The 20,545-nt window shown below is 44.2% G+C and overlaps 1 protein-coding gene across 1 annotated transcript in view; it reads left to right on the top strand.

Moving 5' to 3' along the window:
• The first annotated feature begins 1,131 nt into the window (after positions 1-1,131).
• The window catches only part of CABP7 (calcium binding protein 7), a 141,845-nt gene continuing 122,431 nt past the window's right edge, over positions 1,132-20,545 (top strand). The window contains exon 1 of the mRNA XM_082261863.1: positions 1,132-1,537. Coding sequence (XP_082117989.1) covers positions 1,429-1,537 — 109 coding nt within the window. The 5' untranslated portion in view covers positions 1,132-1,428. The remainder of the gene's footprint in view (positions 1,538-20,545) is intronic.

Here is a 20,545-nt window from a genome sequence, read left to right on the forward strand (position 1 = left end):
TATGATTTTCCTCTGTCTCTCCTGTGACATTCCCCCTCTCTTTCTCTCTGATTCTCCTCTGCCTCTCCTGTGACATTCCCTCTCTCTCTCTCATTCTCCTCTGTCTCTCCTGTGACATTCCCTCTCTCTCTGATTCTCCTCTGTCTCTCCTTTAACATTCCCTCTCTCTATGATTTTCCTCTGTCTCTCCTGTGACATTCCCCCTCTCCTTCTCTCTGATTCTCCTCTGTCTCTCCTGTGACATTCCCCCTCTCTTTCTCTCTGATTCTCCTCTGCCTCTCCTGTGACATTCCCTCTCTCTCTCTCATTCTCCTCTGTCTCTCCTGTGACATTCCCTCTCTCTCTGACTCTCCTCTGTCTCTCCTTTAACATTCCCTCTCTCTCTGATTTTCCTCTGTCTCTTCTGTGACATTCCCTCTCTCTCTGACTCTCCTCTGTCTCTCCTTTAACATTCCCTCTCTCTCTGATTTTCCTCTGTCTCTTCTGTGACATCCCCTCTCTCTCTCTCTTGCTCTCTCTCTCCCTCTGATTTTCCTGTCTATCTTGTGACATTCCCTCTCTCTGATATTCCTCTGTCTCTCCTATGACATTCCTCCTCTCTTCCTGTGATATTCCTCTCTCTCTCCCATGACATTCCCTCTCTAATATTCCTCTTTCTGTGTCTTTCTCTCCAACTCTCTCCCTCTGATATTCCTCTGTCTCTCCTGAGAAATTCCCTATCACCCTCTCTCTCTCTCTCTCTCTCTCTCTCTCTCTCTTTCTTCCCTCCATCTCCCTCTGATAATAATCATCTGTCTCTGCTTGTGGCATTCCCTCTCTCCTTTCCTTCCTTCCCTCTCTCTTTCTTTCTCTCTTTCTTTCTATGAGACATTCCCCCTTTCTTTGTCTCTATTTTCTTCCTCTCACTGACATTTCTCTGTCTCTCCTGTGGCATTCCTCTTTCCTTCTCTCTCTTCCCTTTTTCTTTCTCCTTATATTATACCTCTGTCTCTGCCTGTGACATTCTCTCTCTCCCCCCTCTCTCTCTCTCTCTGTGATATTCCTCTGTCTCTCCAGTGACATTCCCTCTTTTCTTCCTTCTCTCTCTCTCCTTCCCTCTCTCTCTCTCCTTCCCTCTCTCTCTCCCTGTGTCTCTGGCTGTGACATTCCCTGTGTCTGTCTCTGTGATTTTCCTGTGTCTGTCTCTGGTGTGACATTCCCCCCCAGTCTGATTGACATTCCCCCTTGCTCTGTGTATGTGCAACAAGAGTGTGTGGATGTGAGGACGGCAGGCTGGCCGCATGCAGCTCACCTGTACCACTCGCCCATTGCCAGAGAGCGGAGCGCAGCCGGAGGAGCCTGTATTGGTGACAGTCTCTCGGTGACAGTCACTCCGTATGCTGCCCCTTCGAGTCTTATCTGCCCCCGGGTGTCCCCTCGCCCGCAGCGATGCCTTTTCACCCGGTAACGGCGGCGTTGATGTACCGGGGGGTGTACACCATCCCCGAATTACTGAGAGAGCACTCCCCCACTCAGCTCCCCGAAGACGAGATCGAAGGTAAGTGATCCTGACTGTGGGGTACACATCTGTCTGCTTTATAGGGCTCTGCATTGGGCTGGGGGGGTTCAACAGGTGCCTAGGGTTTGTTATCCTAGAGGTGAAGAGGGCACCCCACAACCAACCTGTCATTCTGCTAATGGAGGTGGCATGTGAATTCTGCATCTGTCTATATGTCAATCTGTCTGTCCTTCTATCCGATCACTCAGATCAGACCCCCCCTTCAGCAGGTGACCCCCATCATGTGAATAGCGCTGTTCCAGGAGCCCTTGAAGGCGATGGTGTCGGTGTGTGATGCTGATGAAGGCTGCAATGTGGCTGACATAGAAGGAGGCAGTTCCTGTCTTTCATTCATAGACTCGGAGTATTGAGTACATCGTAATTGGTGTAAAGCAGGTGTCATCCAGTGTGATGAGAGCAGGATGGCAAGGAGCAGGATGGCAGAGAGCAGGGTGGCAATAGCAGGATGGCAAGGACCAGGATGGCAAGGACCAGGATGGCAAGGAGCAGGCTGGCAGAGAGCAGGATGGCAAGGAGCAGGATGGCAAGGAGCAGGCTGGCAGGGAGCAGGATGGAAATAGCAGGATGGCAAGGAGCAGGATGGCAAGGAGCAGGATGGCAGAAAGCAGGATGGCAATAGCAGGATGGCAAGGACCAGGATGGCAAGGAGCAGGATAGCAGAGAGCAGGCTGGCAGAGAGCAGGATGGCAAGGAGCAGGATGGCAGAGAGCAGGATGGCAATAGCAGGATGGCAAGGAGAAGGATGGCAAGGAGCAGGATGGCAGAGAGCAGGCTGGCAGGGAGCAGGATGGCAGAGAGCAGGCTGGCAGGGAGCAGGATGGCAGAGAGCAGGCTGGCAGGGAGCAGGATGGCAGAGAGAAGGCTGGCAGGGAGCAGGATGGCAGAGAGAAGGCTGGCAGGATACAGGATGGCAATAGCAGGATGGCAAGGACCAGGATGGCAAGGAGCAGGATGGCAGAGAGTAGGATGACAGAGAGCAGGATGGCAGGGAGCAGGATGGCAAGGAGCAGGATGGCAGAGAGTAGGCTGGCAAGGAGCAGGATGGCAGAGAGCAGGCTGGAAGGGAGCAGGATGGCAGAGAGAAGGCTGGCAGGGAGCAGGATGGCAGAGAGAAGGCTGGCAGGATACAAGATGGCAAGGACCAGGATGGCAGAGAGTAGGATGACAGAGAGCAGGATGGCAGGGAGCAGGATGGCAAGGAGCAGGATGGCAGAGAGTAGGATGGCAGAGAGCAGGATGGCAATAGCAGGATGGCAAGGAGCAGGATGGCAAGGATCAGAATGACAGAGAGTAGGATGACAGAGAGCAGGATGGGAGGGAGCCAGATGGCAAGGAGTAGGATGGCAAGGAGCAGGATGGCAGGGAGCAAAGTGGTAAGGAGCAGGATGACAGAGAGCAATATGGCAGGTAGCAGGACGGCAAGGAGCAGAATGACAGAAAGCAGGATGGCAGGGAGCAGGGTGGCAAGGAGCAGGATGACAGAGAGTAGGATGACAAGGAGCAGGATGACAGAGAGCAGGATGGCAGGGAGCAGGGTGGCAAGGAGCAGGATGACAGAGAGTAGGATGGCAGAGAGCAGGATGACAGAGAGTAGAATGGCAAGGAGCAGGATGGCAGAGATCAGGATGGTAAGGAGCAGGGTGGCAAGGAACAGGATGGCATGGAGCAGGGTGGCAGGGAGCAGGATGGCAGGGAGCAGGATGGCAAGGAGCAGGGAAGTGACCACAGGCACATGACACCCTTCTCTAAACTGCATTTTGGACAACTAGTTTACTACACAGCACTTCTCTTTGTTTTACTGCATGCCTGCAAGATTACTATATAAACACCTCTGATTTCATGGAAACCTTACCCACTAACTGCCCTTTGGAAGTGTCACTAAATTTTTTTTTTACTTCTTTCTTTTTTTTTTGTTTTCAGGTTATCACAACAGTTCTTATGTTTTGAACATCTGTTGTATGATCAGAAAGACACTAAAATGCCCAAAAAAGAAAAAAAAATATGGGAGCATTGGGAATAGAAATCTTTAATTATGGTGATGGTACAAAGGCACAATGTCACCCCGATTCAGTGGCCCAATGATTCACACATTTAGGGCAAACCTAGGGCATGTTTTTTTTTATATAAAAAAAGGAATTTTTGTCACAATTTGTTATTGCTATTGTGGTCTATAAGTAAGGTCTTTTTTTACAAATAGGGTATACAGTTGGAAAATATGAGGATATCAGCACCTCTGACTATGACTACATAATTAATACCCCTTCCAATTCACTATACAACCTGAGAGTGTTAATGAACACTTGTGACCATCAGAGGTTTCCGTTATCACACAACTTTTTGAAAATGTTTGCCTGGAAAGGCCTATCTTTCTCAGGAATAACTAAAGGAGATCTATAGTCACAGCATAGACGTTATTTTTTTTTTTCATTGTAATAACAATACAGGCAATAGTTATATTTGACAATCCATACAATATCAGCTTACTTGAAAAATCTCCTTTCATGTTGTGAGACTTGTCTGTCTGCTGGCCATCTCTTTCTACAATTTCCTGGACTCCCTGTATGCTTAGAAGATTCTCCTCTGCTGTTTACTTTCCATTTCTAAGGACTACATATCCCATGGTACCTTGTTGCCTGCAAGCAGTGATTTCTGTACTAACCCCGCCTCCTGAAACTCCTCCCCTCAGCACCTCTGTAGATCAGAAGGCAGGCTCTGTGAAATGTGTGACACAGCAGTGCCTATCAACAGGACATAGTGAATATGTGTCACATAATTCATGGAAGTAAATGTGTGAGGATCTTCATAAAGTAAGATTACAAACTTCAACATCATTAAGAGTAAAAGAAGTAGGCTAGAAATAACTGAAATATACTGTACAAAAATAATATATGATTTTACATTTTTACATAGATATGCTTTAAATAACTGGCCATGTGGTTGTTGCTTTTGTACGTTCTCAGAGCCTCTTAGTCACCAAATTCCATCCTGCCCTGATGGTCTGAGTGTGGTTAGTGGCTGAAAGAAGCTCATATATCAGGCTCATAGAGGCTTATATACCAGACCCTTAGAGACCTATAGAGGCTCATATATCAGGCCCATAGAGGCTCATATATCAGACCCATAGAGGCTCATATATCAGACCCATAGAGACCTATAGAGGCTGATAAATCAGACCCATAGAGGCTCATATATCAGACCCATAAAGACCCATAGAGGCTCATATAGCAGACCCATAGCGACTCATATACAAGACCCATAGAGGCTCATATATCAGACCCATAGAGGCCTGTATAGGCTCATATATCAGGCCCATAGAGGCTCATACACCACACCCATAGAGGCTCATATATCAGACCCATAGAGGCTCATATACCAGACCCATAAAGGGCCATAGAGGCACAATATCAGGGCCATAGAGGCTCATATACCAGACCCATATAGGCTCATATATCAGGCCAATAGTGGCTCATATACCAGACTTATAGAGGCTCTTATATTTTAGGCCCATATAGGCCCACAGAGGCTCAAATACCAGACCCATAGAGGCTCATATATCACACCCATAGAGGCCCACAGAGGCTCATATACCAGACCCATGGAGGCTCAATATCAGGTCTATAGAGGCTCATATATCAGACCCATAGAGGTTCATATATTAGACCCACAGAGGCTCATATATCAGACCCATAAAGTATCATAAATCAGACCTATAGAGTCTCATAAACCAGACCCATAGAGGCCAACAGAGGCTCAAATAACAGACCCATAGAGACTCAATATCAGGTCTATAGAGGCTCATATATCAGACCTATAGAGGTTAATATATCAGACCCACAGAGGCTCTTATATTAGACCCATAGAGGCTCATATACCAGGCCCATAGAGGCCCATAGAGGCTCAAATACCAGGCCCATTGATGCATAATATCAGACCCATAGAGGCTCATATATCAGCCCATAGAGGCTCATATATCAGACCCATAAAGGCTCCCCTACTGTATTGGGGGCCTTACAAACTTCAATAAATTATTATTTACATAGATATGCTTTAAATAACTGGCCATGTGGTTGTTGCTTTTATACCAGACCCATGGAGGCTCAACATCAGGTCTATAGAGGCTCATATATCAGACCCATAGAGGTTCATATATTAGACCCACAGAGGCTCATATATCAGGCCCATAGAGGCTCATAAATCAGACCCATAGAGGCTCATATATCAGACCCATAGAGGTTCATATATTAGACCCACAGAGGCTCATATATCACACCCATAGAGGCTCATAAACCAGACCCATAAGGGCCAACAGAGGCTCAAATAACAGATCCATAGAGGCTCAATATCAGGTCTATAGAGGCTCATATACCAGACCAATAGAGGTTCATATATTAGACCCACAGAGGCTCATATATCAGACCCAGAGAGGCTCATAAATCAGACCCATAGAGGCTCATAAACCAGACCCATAGAGGCCAACAGAGGCTCAAATAACAGACCCATAGAGGCTCAATATCAGGTCTATAGAGTCTTATATATCAGACCCATAGAGGTTAATATATCAGACCCACAGAGGCTCTTATATCAGACCCATAGAGGCTCATATACAAGATCCATAGAGGCCCACAGAGGCTCAATACCAGACCCATAGAGGCTCAATATCAGGCCCATAGAGGCTCATATATCAGCCCATAGAGGCTCATATATCAGACCCATAGAGGCTCCCCTACTGTATTGGGGGCCTTACAAACTTCAATAAATGATTAATTTATTTTCTGATCAATCCCTTCTTTCGGAATAATCAATTTCTTATCGAAAACCTATTCAAACAATATGACGCACACAAGGAATCGCATTTTGATCGATAGTAGAGAGATATAATCATAAGTTATCAATCACACCTCTGTTTTCACCATGCAATCTCACAATTTGATCAATTAAAAATACAATCAAACTCATGAACAAAGCATCTCAGTGCTGTCCATTGATACAACATGATCAATCATTTTCCACCACGGCTGATTCACTATGTTTGATCAAATCCAATCTAAATTGATATGAAGGGAAGTTATGCCTATTCAGTTGTTCACTGATTTGATCATTCTGATCCAATCACAAATAGATCAGATACTAAAATAGAAGCCACAATAAAGGTTTGACCAATGACAGACTGATAAGCTAACAAGTACCTGCAGTGATCTCTGTATTTTCTGCGGTTACAGCATTATGCTGGGTTGATTTTTTCTTTTTCCAGGTTCCCTCCACCTCAAAATACTATTAATAAAATCATTACCTTGAAAAACCTTGACATTGATAAGGGGGCATAGCCTACACATTCAGTTTTTTTGTTTGCCAACCAGACATAGCTGTAGTGTACTAGTCCAGCTCAGTTTCTTTTGTCTTTAATCTGGTGATCTTTGCTTACCTATGTGAAATACCAGGGAGCAATTTCTAGCTGCACCCATTGTAGGCTTCCTGCTGTCCCTTATATATAGAAAGTGGGATGTTGTTATGATTTAAACGTAAGACATGGAGTTACTTCCTCGTGGCTACCAATCAGATAAAAATCCAGATTGAAAGTTTGAATCTGATTGGTGGAACCAGCTCCACTTCCTAGTACTGATGCTTTGATAAATAAAGAAGAGAGAGGTGCCATTGCTGCAGGGTGCAGGCCTATCCAACACATATGTGAGGAGCTCTGCAATCTGGCTGTAGTGGGATACCTATAACCGCATTGTTATATTGATTTCACTGGTTCCCTGGGATTGCTCTTTAACTTACTGACAGACCTGTAAAAACAGCAACCATTCTTCTGCTCCAGTGGATGCTAGGCAATGGAGCACCTGGTCAGATGTGATTGCCATAGTACTATGGTTTTCATTGGTTTCATGTTTGCATACAGATTTCAGCATGGGTTTTTAGATGCCAAAAATGTTATATGGGTGTCTAAGCCAATGTTTCTCAATCTTTTTTTAGGCAGGGCACCCTTTAAAATGATGGACAATCTCGAGGAACCCTCCAAAATGATGGACAGTCTTGAGGCACCCCATCCTAAAATATAAACACAATTCTAATTGTTTTACATAATGCAGCAACAGCCACACACGTAGGGGACCCAACGTTAGAGGTGCAAACTGGTACTGACTAATATTCCAATGTTTCTCTTCTTCCTCAGCTTTTCTCCATCACTCAGCTAATGTGACCCAAAGCTGATGGAGAGAGGTAGAGGAGAGTCAAACAAGGATGATATACAGGCGACCGACATCCTCCTTATCAACTCATGATGTCATTGGTCATTAGGTGGTTGGCAGCTAGAAGGTGCACAATGTGAAATGGTGCACAATGAAAACTTGTGACTTTGTGTAACTAAAAGGCAGGCTTCATCCTCCCGCCACCTTGTATACAATTTTTGGACACTTTTAAGGCAATTTATAGGCATTTTTGCCAAGGCACCCCTGAAGAAACCTCAAGGCACCCCAGGGTGCCTGGGCACCCTGGTTGAAAAAAGCTGTTGCTACATAATGCTTTCAACACAATAATATTGTCATTGCTGGTATTGCCTTAACCTCCCTGGCGGTATGATTGTTTTGGATTTTAGGTGCTGAAAGCGGTACCATTATTTTGCATGTAATTCTTAATGATGAGCAGCCCAAACCAACTATTTACATATGATTTTTTTTACTGTGCGTTCTTCTTTATAACATCTGGGGTATGATAAAGTTTGAAACACAAAATCATAAGTTATAATATAATAAATAACTATAAATAAGGTAAAGTATGTATGTATGTGTATGTATATATATATATATACATATACATATACAGTATATACGTATATATATATATTATAAGTACAGTGCAGTAAAACTGCAGAAAAGGGCACTTGGGGGCAAACTAATGTCAATTTATTTTATTTTGTATTGTAATCAGTGTGTTTGTATGTATAACTTTTTGAATTTGCCGCCGGTTCCACCCCCCTGCGAGCGTCACGTCGCAGGAGAAGGAAGCCAGGGCTCACGAGCGTCGGGCGGAAGAACCGGCCGCCGCACACCGCCGGGATACATCGCTGGATCCCGGGGATAAGGTAAGTAACCCCTCTTTCAGGATCCAGCGATGCTCCTGGCGGTACCCCGAGTGTGGCTCGGGGTTACCGCTAATTGCACTGAAATGTAACCCCGAGCCACACTCGGGAATACCGCTAAGGATGTTAACAGTATTTATTGCCATAATAGTAGGAATTACAGCTGTTTACATTTAGTCTTAGGGATAAAAGCAGTATTACACCAAAATCCAACAATGTAGAATGTTGCATTTTACCAATCATTAGATGCAGGGCTGGAACACGGGGTGGGAGGGTTGACTGCCCTGGGCGCAATGGTTTACTGAGGGCGCCTTCCTTTAGTTGCAAGGCTGACAGGAATAGTGACAATGATTTTGACAAGCAAGTGACTGCTGGGTGTAGGATCCCCCTAAACTTGCATATCATGAGCGGGGGAGGGGGGCTCAGTTTGGAATCTTTGCCCTAGGCACTGGATGACCTTGTCCTGGCACTGATTAGATGTGGTGGTTACATTTGTTTTCTTTTTTTAGGTTTTTTCCCCTCAGTTTTCATCAGGTGATCGGGAAACATACCTCCTGTATTAAAGTGCCCCCCACTCTGGATGAAGGAGCACAGGGGGTAGAGCAGAGAGCAGCATTGTCATTATGGGGGGAGGGAAGTGTTAGATGTACTAGCAGTTTTAAGTACACTAACAAACTGGAGCCACACTCCTGCTAATACTTTTTAAGCAGTTACAGCAACAGTTTTTTTCCTTTTGGAATACAATTTTTACATAAATAAATAAAATCTGACCATTATAAGCACCCCTTTCAGTGTTAAATGCTTTGTCTCAGCCCCATAACTGCGAAACCTGCAGGACAGCCTGTTCTGTTTAAAAACAACAGACTTACTGTCTAGATCACTAGGTGAAAATAAAGGAAAGAAAGCCTTAAAAAGAAAACCAATGCAGGCATTACATCTAAGAATTGGTAAGCTGCAATATAATAAATGTTTGCTTTTGGCTTACTGGCTAGATCAACAGGTGAAAATAAAGGAAAGAAAGCCTAAAAAAGAAAACCAATGCAGGTATCACATCGAATGCCTCGTTTCCACTGAGTAGTATGGTTCAGTTCAGTACGGTGCGGTTCAGAACGGTACACCTTGCGTTTCCACTGCCAATAGTACCCTTTCATGATAGGCATGGTGTAGCAGGAAAGCTATGATAGACAATTCTCTGTCAACCAAAGTTCTGCAGAGTGTAGCTCCACCCTGTTGGTACGGTACTAATGTGCTTGGTACCCCAACGAAAGGGTCCCAAAAAAGTGGTACGGTAAGGTTCGGAATTAGGGTACCATTCACAATGGAAAAGGCATAAATAGCGTACCGTACCGAACCGAACCGTACCAGAAAGCTCAGTGGAAACGAGCCATAAGAATTGGTAAACTGCAATATAAGAAATGCTTGCTTTTGGGTTTATTACTGCTTTAAGGTGAGGGTTATGGCTGGATTTATCATTTAGATTGAGTTTAGGGTTTAGGGTTATGGTTAGGGGTAAGGCTGATCTGAAGGGCCAATAAGGGCCTATTTACACCAAGTGCAGTGGGACTGCATAGGTCGGCTATTCCAATGCAGTTCCACTGCAAGACAAGGCAAAATGCCTTATCTCCTATGTGCTTGGTTCATCCCACCGCATTGTGGTGGTGTGCTGGTGTTATGCGTGGAAAAAAATGACATCAGGCTGCACTTTTTTCCAGCGTAGTGCAAAGCAATCCACTGCTTTGTACCGTGCAGCAGCCAATAGAACTCAGGGCCATCTTACCGAATGGGCATGCTGGGCAGTTGCCCGGGGGCCCCACCTGCCCAGCCCCAGCCAAGCATTAGTCTCTATTCTCATGTGCATCCGCCGCTGAACTTAGCAGTTGGCAATCACCTGTCAGCCCTGCGCTGCTGTAAGGCCACTTGAGCCATGGAGGGGGAGCCTACAACTGCAGGAATGCCTGTCCGCCCCACGGGAACAGGCACACACAGGACAGTCGAGTTTGTCTCCCGTCTGTGTGTGTGTTCACCAGACCCAGCCACCGAACTTGGAAGCTGTCATTAGCCTGGAACTGCTGTACCAATAAATATCACCTTATCAATATTTATTCTCATGGGTGATTGTGTAGGCAGGGCCCCAGTGCACTTCATTGCCCGGGGCCTATAATGCTCTTAAGATGGCACTGATAGAACTTAAAGTGTAAGTTTATCCTTACAAAAAATCTGTATGGTTACCTTGCAATAGACTCCTCCCCATCCCCCTTACTCTCACTGTACTGTAGTCCTGTGATCCTTCACCGATCTAGGGTGCAGACAGAATCTGGATTCTGTGTGCACCCGTTTTAGTATATCTCCTCCTAAGTGACTATTACAGGTGGGAATAGCATAAAGCACTTGTGACAAAAGCCAATACTCCGAAAAGGTACATGCCAAAATTTCTGATTTTGAATACAAGCGCTAAAAACAGCGAAGCCAATTTTTAGAAACTGAAATCTATCACACTGCCTGGAAGAAGCGCAAAACCCAGAGCGCCAGAGAGGATCACTGAAGCCCAGTTAGTGTTGAGGTGACAGATTCCTTTTAAATTAAAGGGCGATAAAAAAGTCATTTCTTGTTTAACTTTTGATTGTATCTGTTTTATTGCTGCAACTTGTGAGTATTAAAAGTCATATTAAAAATTAAAATTTAATTCTGCAACTTGTAGCATTCAGCTGAAACCCAGGATGAACCCTGGATTAGCATGGTGTAATGCCTGCTTCTTAATTGTCAGGAGTATTTGCAACTGAAAACTCATTACCTTCAGAGCTTCTAGGTGGACTAAAACAAATTGGACGTAAAATGAACATTGTTGTTGGAGGTATGTTTATGGATGAATAACAAAGCATTAGAGGAATAATTAATGTTAGACGTCCAACCTGATTACTTATCTCCAAAAATCGTTTCTGTCTATTATTGATTTAGCGTCAGATTCAGGATTAACCCCTCTTTGTGTTGTGATGCCTCCACGTCCATGACCCTTTGACTGTCTTGCACCAAAGAAGCGCTATTGCAGTAAATCAGTGCAAAGACCATTGATTAAATACCAAGCGTATTGTACATACAATAATCATTGATCAGATCAGTTTTCTCAAGTTATAGTATAAAAAATGATCAATGGTTATTCATTTTGCCCATTACGCTATCCCTCAATGACTATTCCATATGTGATTGCAGAGATTCACAAGGCTGTGAGTGTCTTAATTGACAGAGACTTGGATAGGTTTATAGAGTAAGACATGTGGAGCTTAGAAAAGCTAGCTATGGGGGGCTTTTTCCTCGTAATAGTATTTGTGTGTTGGGGGGGCCATATCCTATCCCTTTAAGGAGCTCAGTTCCATCTGCAGTCACTGCAGCCACCTTTCCTATGTCACTATTTGAAAAAGCCATTCTCAGGGTTAAATGACTATTCAACCTATCAGTTCAGTAGAAGTGAAGGCTCTTTGGCAAAAGGCTCAAGCCGCTGATATATCCACAGACTGATTAAGCTTTAAGCAAAGTGTAGCGTTGCGATGGTACATGCTCAGATACTTATGTAATTCACCATCTTGCAGGGGAACTGTTCTGAAAGGCACAGATGAACACGAAAGGCAGAGGGAATAACTTAACATGACACATTAAATTAGGAGCAGAGGCATTACAAACAATACATGAAATATCGTATCTTCCCCGAGTTGTCCCTTCTAGGCTGGATTTATTACAGTGCACATTACTGCCTTTAATATGTAGAGCATGCACAATTCAGACAGTCTCTCATTTATTTGTGTCTGTCTGTATAGGGGAGTCTGAGTGTAATGTACTACTAAGTATAATGCTGCTCTCTTGCAGTATTTTCCTAAATCATCATGGGAATGCAGGGATGATTCATTTTCGAATCTCTAAAACTGAATTACACTGGATGCAGTACTGCTTATTAGCCTTTTATTACATGTGCATTGTTGCAATTATGTGTTAAAATGCAGACAGTAAAACAGGAGTCCATGGTGGAAGCTACAGTGTGTGATTTTAGCTAATCCAAGTCTGGATTTACTGATTGCAGAAAACAATTAAGTCTTGCTGAAATAAAAAAAAAAAAAAAAAAACTACTACTGTTGATCAGGAGCACGGCTGTTGCTTCCCATACAGTTATTTAGATATAAATAATAATAATATTTCTAAGGTGTAATGATACCAAATACACGGAGGAGGTATCCATTTTGTGGGCTGAACCAGCATTTTTGAGATTGTTTATTTATTGTTATTTCCTGGGACCTGAAACAAACATGTTATAAAACACCATTTTCATATGTCAGAGATAACGATGCTGCAGCTACACATCAGGTGACGGCGCTGACAAAACTTAAAGTGGAGCTAAAATCTACAATACGTACCTCTCCTTCTCAATGGTCCACCATCCCTCACTGGCACTGTCATCTTCTACTGGGTGGCAGGCTGCAGCCATCTTCATTGGCTGGCGCAGGATGGCGTCACTCCTGCACAAGAGTGCAGTCATCCTGGCACACAGGTGCTGTGTTGGAATGTAAACTGAGCTGCACATGCAAAGCTCGGTGTAAATTCCAAAGCAGACTGTGAGTAGGCAGGCAGGCTTCTTTTATTGCAGTTATATTCATGGCATGACCCAGGTGATAACTGTCAAGGTCGCCAGTGTGCTTATGTCAGCTCTCTACCAGACTACCTGTGTGCCAGGAGTGCAGTCATTCTGGCACACAGGTGCTGTGCTGGAATCTAAACTGAGCTGCACATGCAAAGCCCGGCGTACATTCCAAAGCAGACTGTGAGCAGGCAGGCTGGTTTCTTTTATTGCAGTTATATTCATGGCATGACCCAGGTGATAACTGTCAAGGTCGCCAGTGTGCTTATGTCAGCTCTCTACCAGACTACCTGTGTGCCAGGAGTGCAGTCATCCTGGCACACATGTGCTGTGCTGGAATGTAAACTGAGCTGCACATGCAAAGCTCGGTGTACATTCCAAAGCAGACTGTGAGCAGGCAGGCTGGTTTCTTTTATTGCAGTTGTATTCATGGCATGACCCAGGTAATAACTGTCAAGGTCGCCAGTGTGCTTATGTCAGCTCTCTACCAGACTACCTGTGTGCCAGGAGTGCAGTCATTCTGGCACACAGGTGCTGTGCTGGAATCTAAACTGAGCTGCACATGCAAAGTTCGGTGTACATTCCAAAGCAGACTGTGATCAGGCAGGCTGGTTTCTTTTATTGCAGTTATATTCATGGCATGACCCAGGTGATAACTGTCAAGGTCGCCAGTGTGCTTATGTAAGCTCTCTACCAGACTACCTGTGTGCCAGGAGTGCAGTCATTCTGGCACACAGGTGCTGTGCTGGAATCTAAACTGAGCTGCACATGCAAAGCTCGGTGTACATTCCAAAGCAGACTGTGATCAGGCAGGCTGGTTTGTTTTATTGCAGTTATATTCATGGCATGACCCAGGTGATAACTGTCAAGGTCGCCAGTGTGCTTATGTCAGCTCTCTACCAGACTACCTTTGTGCCAGGAGTGCAGTCATTCTGGCACACAGGTGCTGTGCTGGAATCTAAACTGAGCTGCACATGCAAAGTTCGGTGTACATTCCAAAGCAGACTGTGATCAGGCAGGCTGGTTTCTTTTATTGCAGTTATATTCATGGCATGACCCAGGTGATAACTGTCAAGGTCGCCAGTGTGCTTATGTAAGCTCTCTACCAGACTACCTGTGTGCCAAGAGTGCAGTCATTCTGGCACACAGGTGCTGTGCTGGAATCTAAACTGAGCTGCACATGCAAAGCTCGGTGTACATTCCAAAGTAGACTGTGAGCAGGCAGGCTGGTTTGTTTTATTGCAGTTATATTCATGGCATGACCCAGGTGATAACTGTCAAGGTAGCCAGTGTGCTTATGTCAGCTCTCTACCAGACTACCTGTGTGCCAGGAGTGCAGTCATTCTGGCACACAGGTGCTGTGCTGGAATCTAAACTGAGCTGCACATGCAAAGCTCGGTGTACATTCCAAAGCAGACTGTGATCAGGCAGGCAGGTTTCTTTTATTGCAGAGGAGACATTGCATGTGGAACTAAACCTACTAATTTAACTGTTTTTTAAAATAGTTACATTCATGGCATGACCCAGGTGATAACTGTCAAGGTTGCCAGTGTGCTTATGTCAGCTCCCTACCAGACTTTTAAGCCCTCAAATGGTTGGTGTAATAACTTATCAAATATGCAGCCCTATGGTAACTGCAGATCAAGCTAAGAGGCTATAAAGTCTGAAAAGGATAGGAGGGTTTAGTTTAATTTTAAAGTGGCAGTGCAATATAATGTAATTTTTTTAAGGCTGGATTCACACTTATGCGAATCGACTGTGGGTTTCCCTGCATCCAATTGGCATGACAGGAGATTTTTGACGGGCTCTCAATGGAGCCAGTTTACACATCTCCATGTCAGCTGCTGAGCAGATTGCACAAGGGTCCTGTGCGTCTTTGGCTACGTTTCAGGTCCGAATGCAGGCAAAAATTTGGGCCTGATTCATCCCTAAAACGGAGAACGGGGACGCACTGGAATCAAGTGTGAACCCAGCCTAAAACAAAAAGCAACTATAAGTACTATATTGTATTATAACATGACAATTATAAATGGCTTACAGCAATGCTCAAGTCAGAACACAGTCTTAATTTTCAGAAGTAATTTCTTCTCTTATAAATTGACTGGTGAACTGGTGGGGCTAAGTATGTAACCGGAGGGCCTTTAGACCTTTCTCTGTGACAGTAGTCCTCAACCACCAGGCCGTAGCTTCTGCCTGCCGGCTTTCTGTCTAGTAGACAGCTACTGCTATCTCTCCAGGATTGGGTTGACCCATTGGAAGACTCTACAACCACCTTGCCCTGTCAGGATGGAAAACTCCCTAATCCGAGAAATTGGGCTCAATATGACTTTGCTGTCATGGCACCAAGATATGTTCATGGAAGAGATTTGTACAGGAAGATGTAGCTTTGGCTGGTGACTGCAAGCAAACTGCAGAGATGGGAAGTCAGTAGTGGCATGTATTGGCTGGTGACTGACCTGTAGCTCTATGTTTATAAGGTTCGTCTGTAAGAAGGGGTGCTAAGAGGTGGTTGAAATACATTGCCTGTGAAGTAGGATACTTGCTAGCTGTGCAGTTCTCATCCTTTTGGTTTTTCTGTACTTGGGTGTCTTTACTTACATGTGTAGGTAATAACTTCAGCTGCATGTTTCATGCAAAATGAGCATGTGAAAGGGTCCTAAATGTGCATGACACCAAGAAATCTTCCAGTTTTTTGAAAAAAACCTCAACATATGACATGGTTGTACATTTTAAAGTAAACTGTATATATAATAAAAAGGGTAAAAATACATATACCCTGCAAGTGCCTTTTTACCCCTGCACTGTGTGATGTCATCACTAGGGGGCGTTGTTGGTGGGTAGGACTTTGGGTTTATTGCTCTATTCACCTCCATGTTGTAGTGCCTTAGGAAAGAAGATGGACTGAGCTTAATCGAAACGTCGACAATAAATGCACTGTAATTTTGATCTATCTCCTCTACAAGACCATGAATGCCTCTATATCATATATATATATATATATATATATATATATATATATATACACACTCACCAGCCACTTTATTAGGTACACCTGTTCAATTGCTTGGTAACGCAGATTGGTAATCAGCCAATCACATGGCAGCAACTCAATGCCTTTAGGCATCTAGATGTGGTGAAGATGACTTGCTGAAGTTCAAACAGAGCATCAGAATGGGAAAGAAAGAGGACTTAAAGCGGAGTTCCACCTAAAACAAAAAAAATACATAAAAATACCCCCGGGACAGTCAGGGCTAGTGCATTCCACAATGGATAGCCTCTGAACTGTCCTGGGTTGCACTTACCTTTTAGAAGAAATACTTACCTTGAAAATGTCTTCTCCAGCGCTGCCATCTCAGGTGTGGGCAGCTTGAAGCCAGCGCGATCCTCTTCTGTGTCCTCTTCCGTCCTCTTCGGTCCCACGATGCACTGCACCGGCCCCGCCGTCACTTCCGGGGCTTCAGCGTCATCCCTGCACAGCTTCTGGGCATGCCCAGAAGCTGTTTAGCAAGGTATGACGGCGCCTGCACCGGAACTGACGTCGGGGCCGGTGCAGGCGCATTGATTCCTGGGAGCGATGACGTTCAGCTCCCAGGAATCATTGCAAGCCAGGAAGTGACAACTCGTCGTGGCCGCCGAGGGGAGGAAGAGGAAGTAAGGTAAGTATATTATCTTCTAAACAAGGTAAGTAAAAAAAAAATAAAAAAAATGTGATTATCCATTTGTTTTTCAGGTGACCCGGAGCAAGAAGATGGACGGAACTTTCATTTTAGGGTGGAACTCCGCTTTAAGTGACTTTGAATGCGGCCTGCTTGTTTATGCCAGACGGGTTGGTCTAAGTATTTAAAGAACTGCTGATCTACTGGGATTTTCACACACAACCATCTCTAGGGTTTACAGAGAACGGTTTCGCAAAAAATGAGAATATTCAGTGAGCAGCAGTTGTGTGGATGAAAATGCCTTGTTGATGTCAGAGGTCAGAGGAGAATGAGCAGACTGGTTCGAGATCATAAAAAGGCAACAGTAACTCAAATAACCACTTGTTACAACCAAGGTATGCAGAATATCATCTCTGAACACACAACACATTAAACCTTAAAGCAGATGGGCTACAGCAGCAGAAGATCACATCAGGTGTAACCCCTGTCAGCTAAGAAGAGGAAACCGGGGCTACAGTTTGCACAGGCTCACCAAAATTGAACAATAGAAGATTGGAAAAACGTTGCCTGGTCTGATGAGTCTCGGTTTCAGCTGCAACATTCAGATGGTAGGGTCAGAATTTGGCGTAAACAACATGAAAGCATGGATCCATCCTGCCTTGTATCAACGGTTCAGGCTGGTGGTGCAATGGTGTGGGGGATATTTTATTGGCACACTTTGGGCTCCTTAGTACCAATTGAGCATCCTTTAAACGCCACGGCCTACCTGAGTATTGTTGCTGACCATGTCCATCCCTTTATGACTACAGTGTACCCATCTTCTGATGGTTTCTTCCAGCAGGATAATGCACCATGTCACAAAGCTCACATCATCCCACCACTGGTTTCTTGAACATGAAAATGGGGTCACTGTACTCCATAGGCCTCTACAGTCACCAGATCTCAATCCAATAGAGCCATCTATTGGGATGTGATGGAACGGGAGATTCGTATCATGGATGTGCAGCCAACAAATCTGCAGCAACTGCCTGATGCTATCATGTCAATATGGACAAAATTCTCTGAGGAATGTCTCCAACACCTTGTTGAATCTATGCCACGAAGAAAGAAGGCAGTTCTGAAGGCAAAAGGGGTCCAACCCGGTACTAGAAATTTGCACCTAATAAAGAGGCCAGTGAGTATATATATATGTTGTATATATACTTTTAGGGGAAGCTGATAGATGTATTTGGTGTTTGCTTTGTCTGATTAAGACCCTTTTTCACACTTGTGCGACCTCAAAGCCGCGCAATTTTGCCTTGAATTTATGACACAATATTGTTGCGATTTTGACTGGACTTGAAGCAATGCCTGTGTAATCTTGAGGTCCTCAAAACACATCAAAGTCTGACCAAAGTGGTTTCTGCGACTTGAAGTTGCACAGATATGAACGGTACTCATTGGAAATCATGGAGTATGACTTCTCATGCGACTTTGCAGTCCCAAGCCGCAGGAAAAGTCGCATTAAAACATGTGAAACGGGCTTAACAGTTGTTAACAAACTTAATTAACCTAGACTGATATTGTTTAGTATTATTTTATCAATGCTATGGTATTCTGTACAGACACTTGACTATTTCCTGGGCAAAGCTTTATTGGCATGTCTATAGGTAACATGATTGTGTACAAACCCGTTATAATTAGAGAGACAGATGTGTAGAAGACAAGTTGTTGTATGTATTTATAAAGTGTAAATTCCAATAGAAAATGTTTCAATTAAAATAACTGTACTGTACCCAAAGGAGGCAAAGTGGTTTACGTTCTATCAATGCAGTGTGAGCATCTCCTACTTTGTTTTCTAATGCTCCCCTGCTACTGGAGCCTGGTAAAATATACATTTACTTCAAGGTATAGGGAAAACTTGGGACCCATAATACACCGATCAGTTATAACATTATGACCACTGACAGGTAAAGGCAATATCTAATTTCAAAGGCATCTGAAAATTGGTGGGACATATTAGGCAGCAAGGGAACATGTTGTCCATGAAGTTGATGTGGTGAAAGCAGAAAAAAATGGGCATCTTAGTTTGTTGTGTATGGGGCTGTGAAGCCCATGGTGACCCATGTCCACAGCCAAAAGCTTCTACAATGGTCACATGAACATCAGAACTGGACTACGGAGCAATGGAAGAAGGTGGCCTGGTCTGGTGAATCACCGTGTGTGTGTGTGTGTGTGTCACTTACCTGGGGAAGAAATGGCACCAGGATGTGGTATAAGAAGGCAAGTCGGCAGAGGCATTGTGAAGCTTTGGGCAATGTTCTGCTGGGAAACCTTGGGTCCTGCCATTCATGTGGATGTGACTTTGGTGTCCATGCCTCAATGGGTCAGGGTCAGGCGAACAAAAGGGGGCCGTATTCAATATTAGGTGGGTGGTCATAATGGTATGGCTGATTGGTGTATAGTGCTGAGTACCTGAGAAGAAAGTTCACAGACTGTAAAGTTGTGGGAAGGCCAAGTGCAAAAAGTAACATTTTATAGAGGAGTGTCTTTGTGTCCCCTGCCATAGAAAATATGGACGGTATGCTTATTCTAACTGCTATTAGGTAAATCTTGTAGCTTTGCCTACTGCAGGCAAAGTGTAGGTTGTCTTTAAAGCTGTCCATACACTACACCACTTCTCAATACCTAGGCTGAGAATCACTGTCCCATGAGATTCCGCTATAAGACTGTATGCATGGCTTAAAGTGATTGTAAACGATCACTCTGTAAAAAAAAAACAAAAAAACATTCAGTTTAAAAAAGAAATGAAAGGCAAAATATTTGTGCATAGATATAAACATATATAAAAGTATTAGAAATACATTTTTTCCCCTTTTTTATAAACGATCTGCTCACATTATTTGCAATAAAAACATATTTGCCATTCTGAAGCTTCCCTCCAACCACTTTGCATATTATTTTATATATACTGTTATTCTGTTCTTGTCAAATATGCTGCAAGAATCTCCCTCCACTAAGTCTGGCTGCAGCCATTTTAACTGTGGGCAGCTGAGGCTGCTGCCTGTTCACTTCCTGGATTTACACAGATACACACACACACACACAGACACACTTACACCACTGCTTACCTGCACATTTCTCCTCTCTTGATGAATACTCATGGATCTCTGCAGTCTCCTGTTATCTCCACCCTCATCCAGCTCCCTCCAGCTCTGCAGCTCTCCTTGGCTGTCCTATGACTCATCCCTCCTCTCTTGCTGGCAAACTCTCATGAGAGTGGGACAGAGAGCTGTGCATGGTGTCATTAGCCTAGGCTAATTACCAGACAAGAAAGAGTAAGTAGGCTGTATAAGGAATATACTGGCAGAAAAAAAGTTTTCCTATCCGAAGGTAAAACAACAAGGGCAGAGTATTTAATAGATGGAAAGATGAAAAAATGACTGAAAGTCTGATTTAAGAGCTGGGGGGAGGAGAAGCAGCAGTACACTGATCTTCCTAGTGAATGGGTGTGCAGGAGGGGTGTGTCAGGACAAGTCTGATCATTGGAGGAGAGCAGGCTGAGTTCCCAGCATTGCTAGAGAATTGACCACAGTGTGGTCTGCTTAGTGTCGTCAGTTTTTAATAAGAAAGCAAAGGGATTGGCAGGAACA

Source organism: Pelophylax lessonae, assembly GCF_965119305.1.
Source record: "Pelophylax lessonae genome assembly, chromosome: 1".
Classification (NCBI taxonomy): Eukaryota; Metazoa; Chordata; class Amphibia; order Anura; family Ranidae; genus Pelophylax; species Pelophylax lessonae.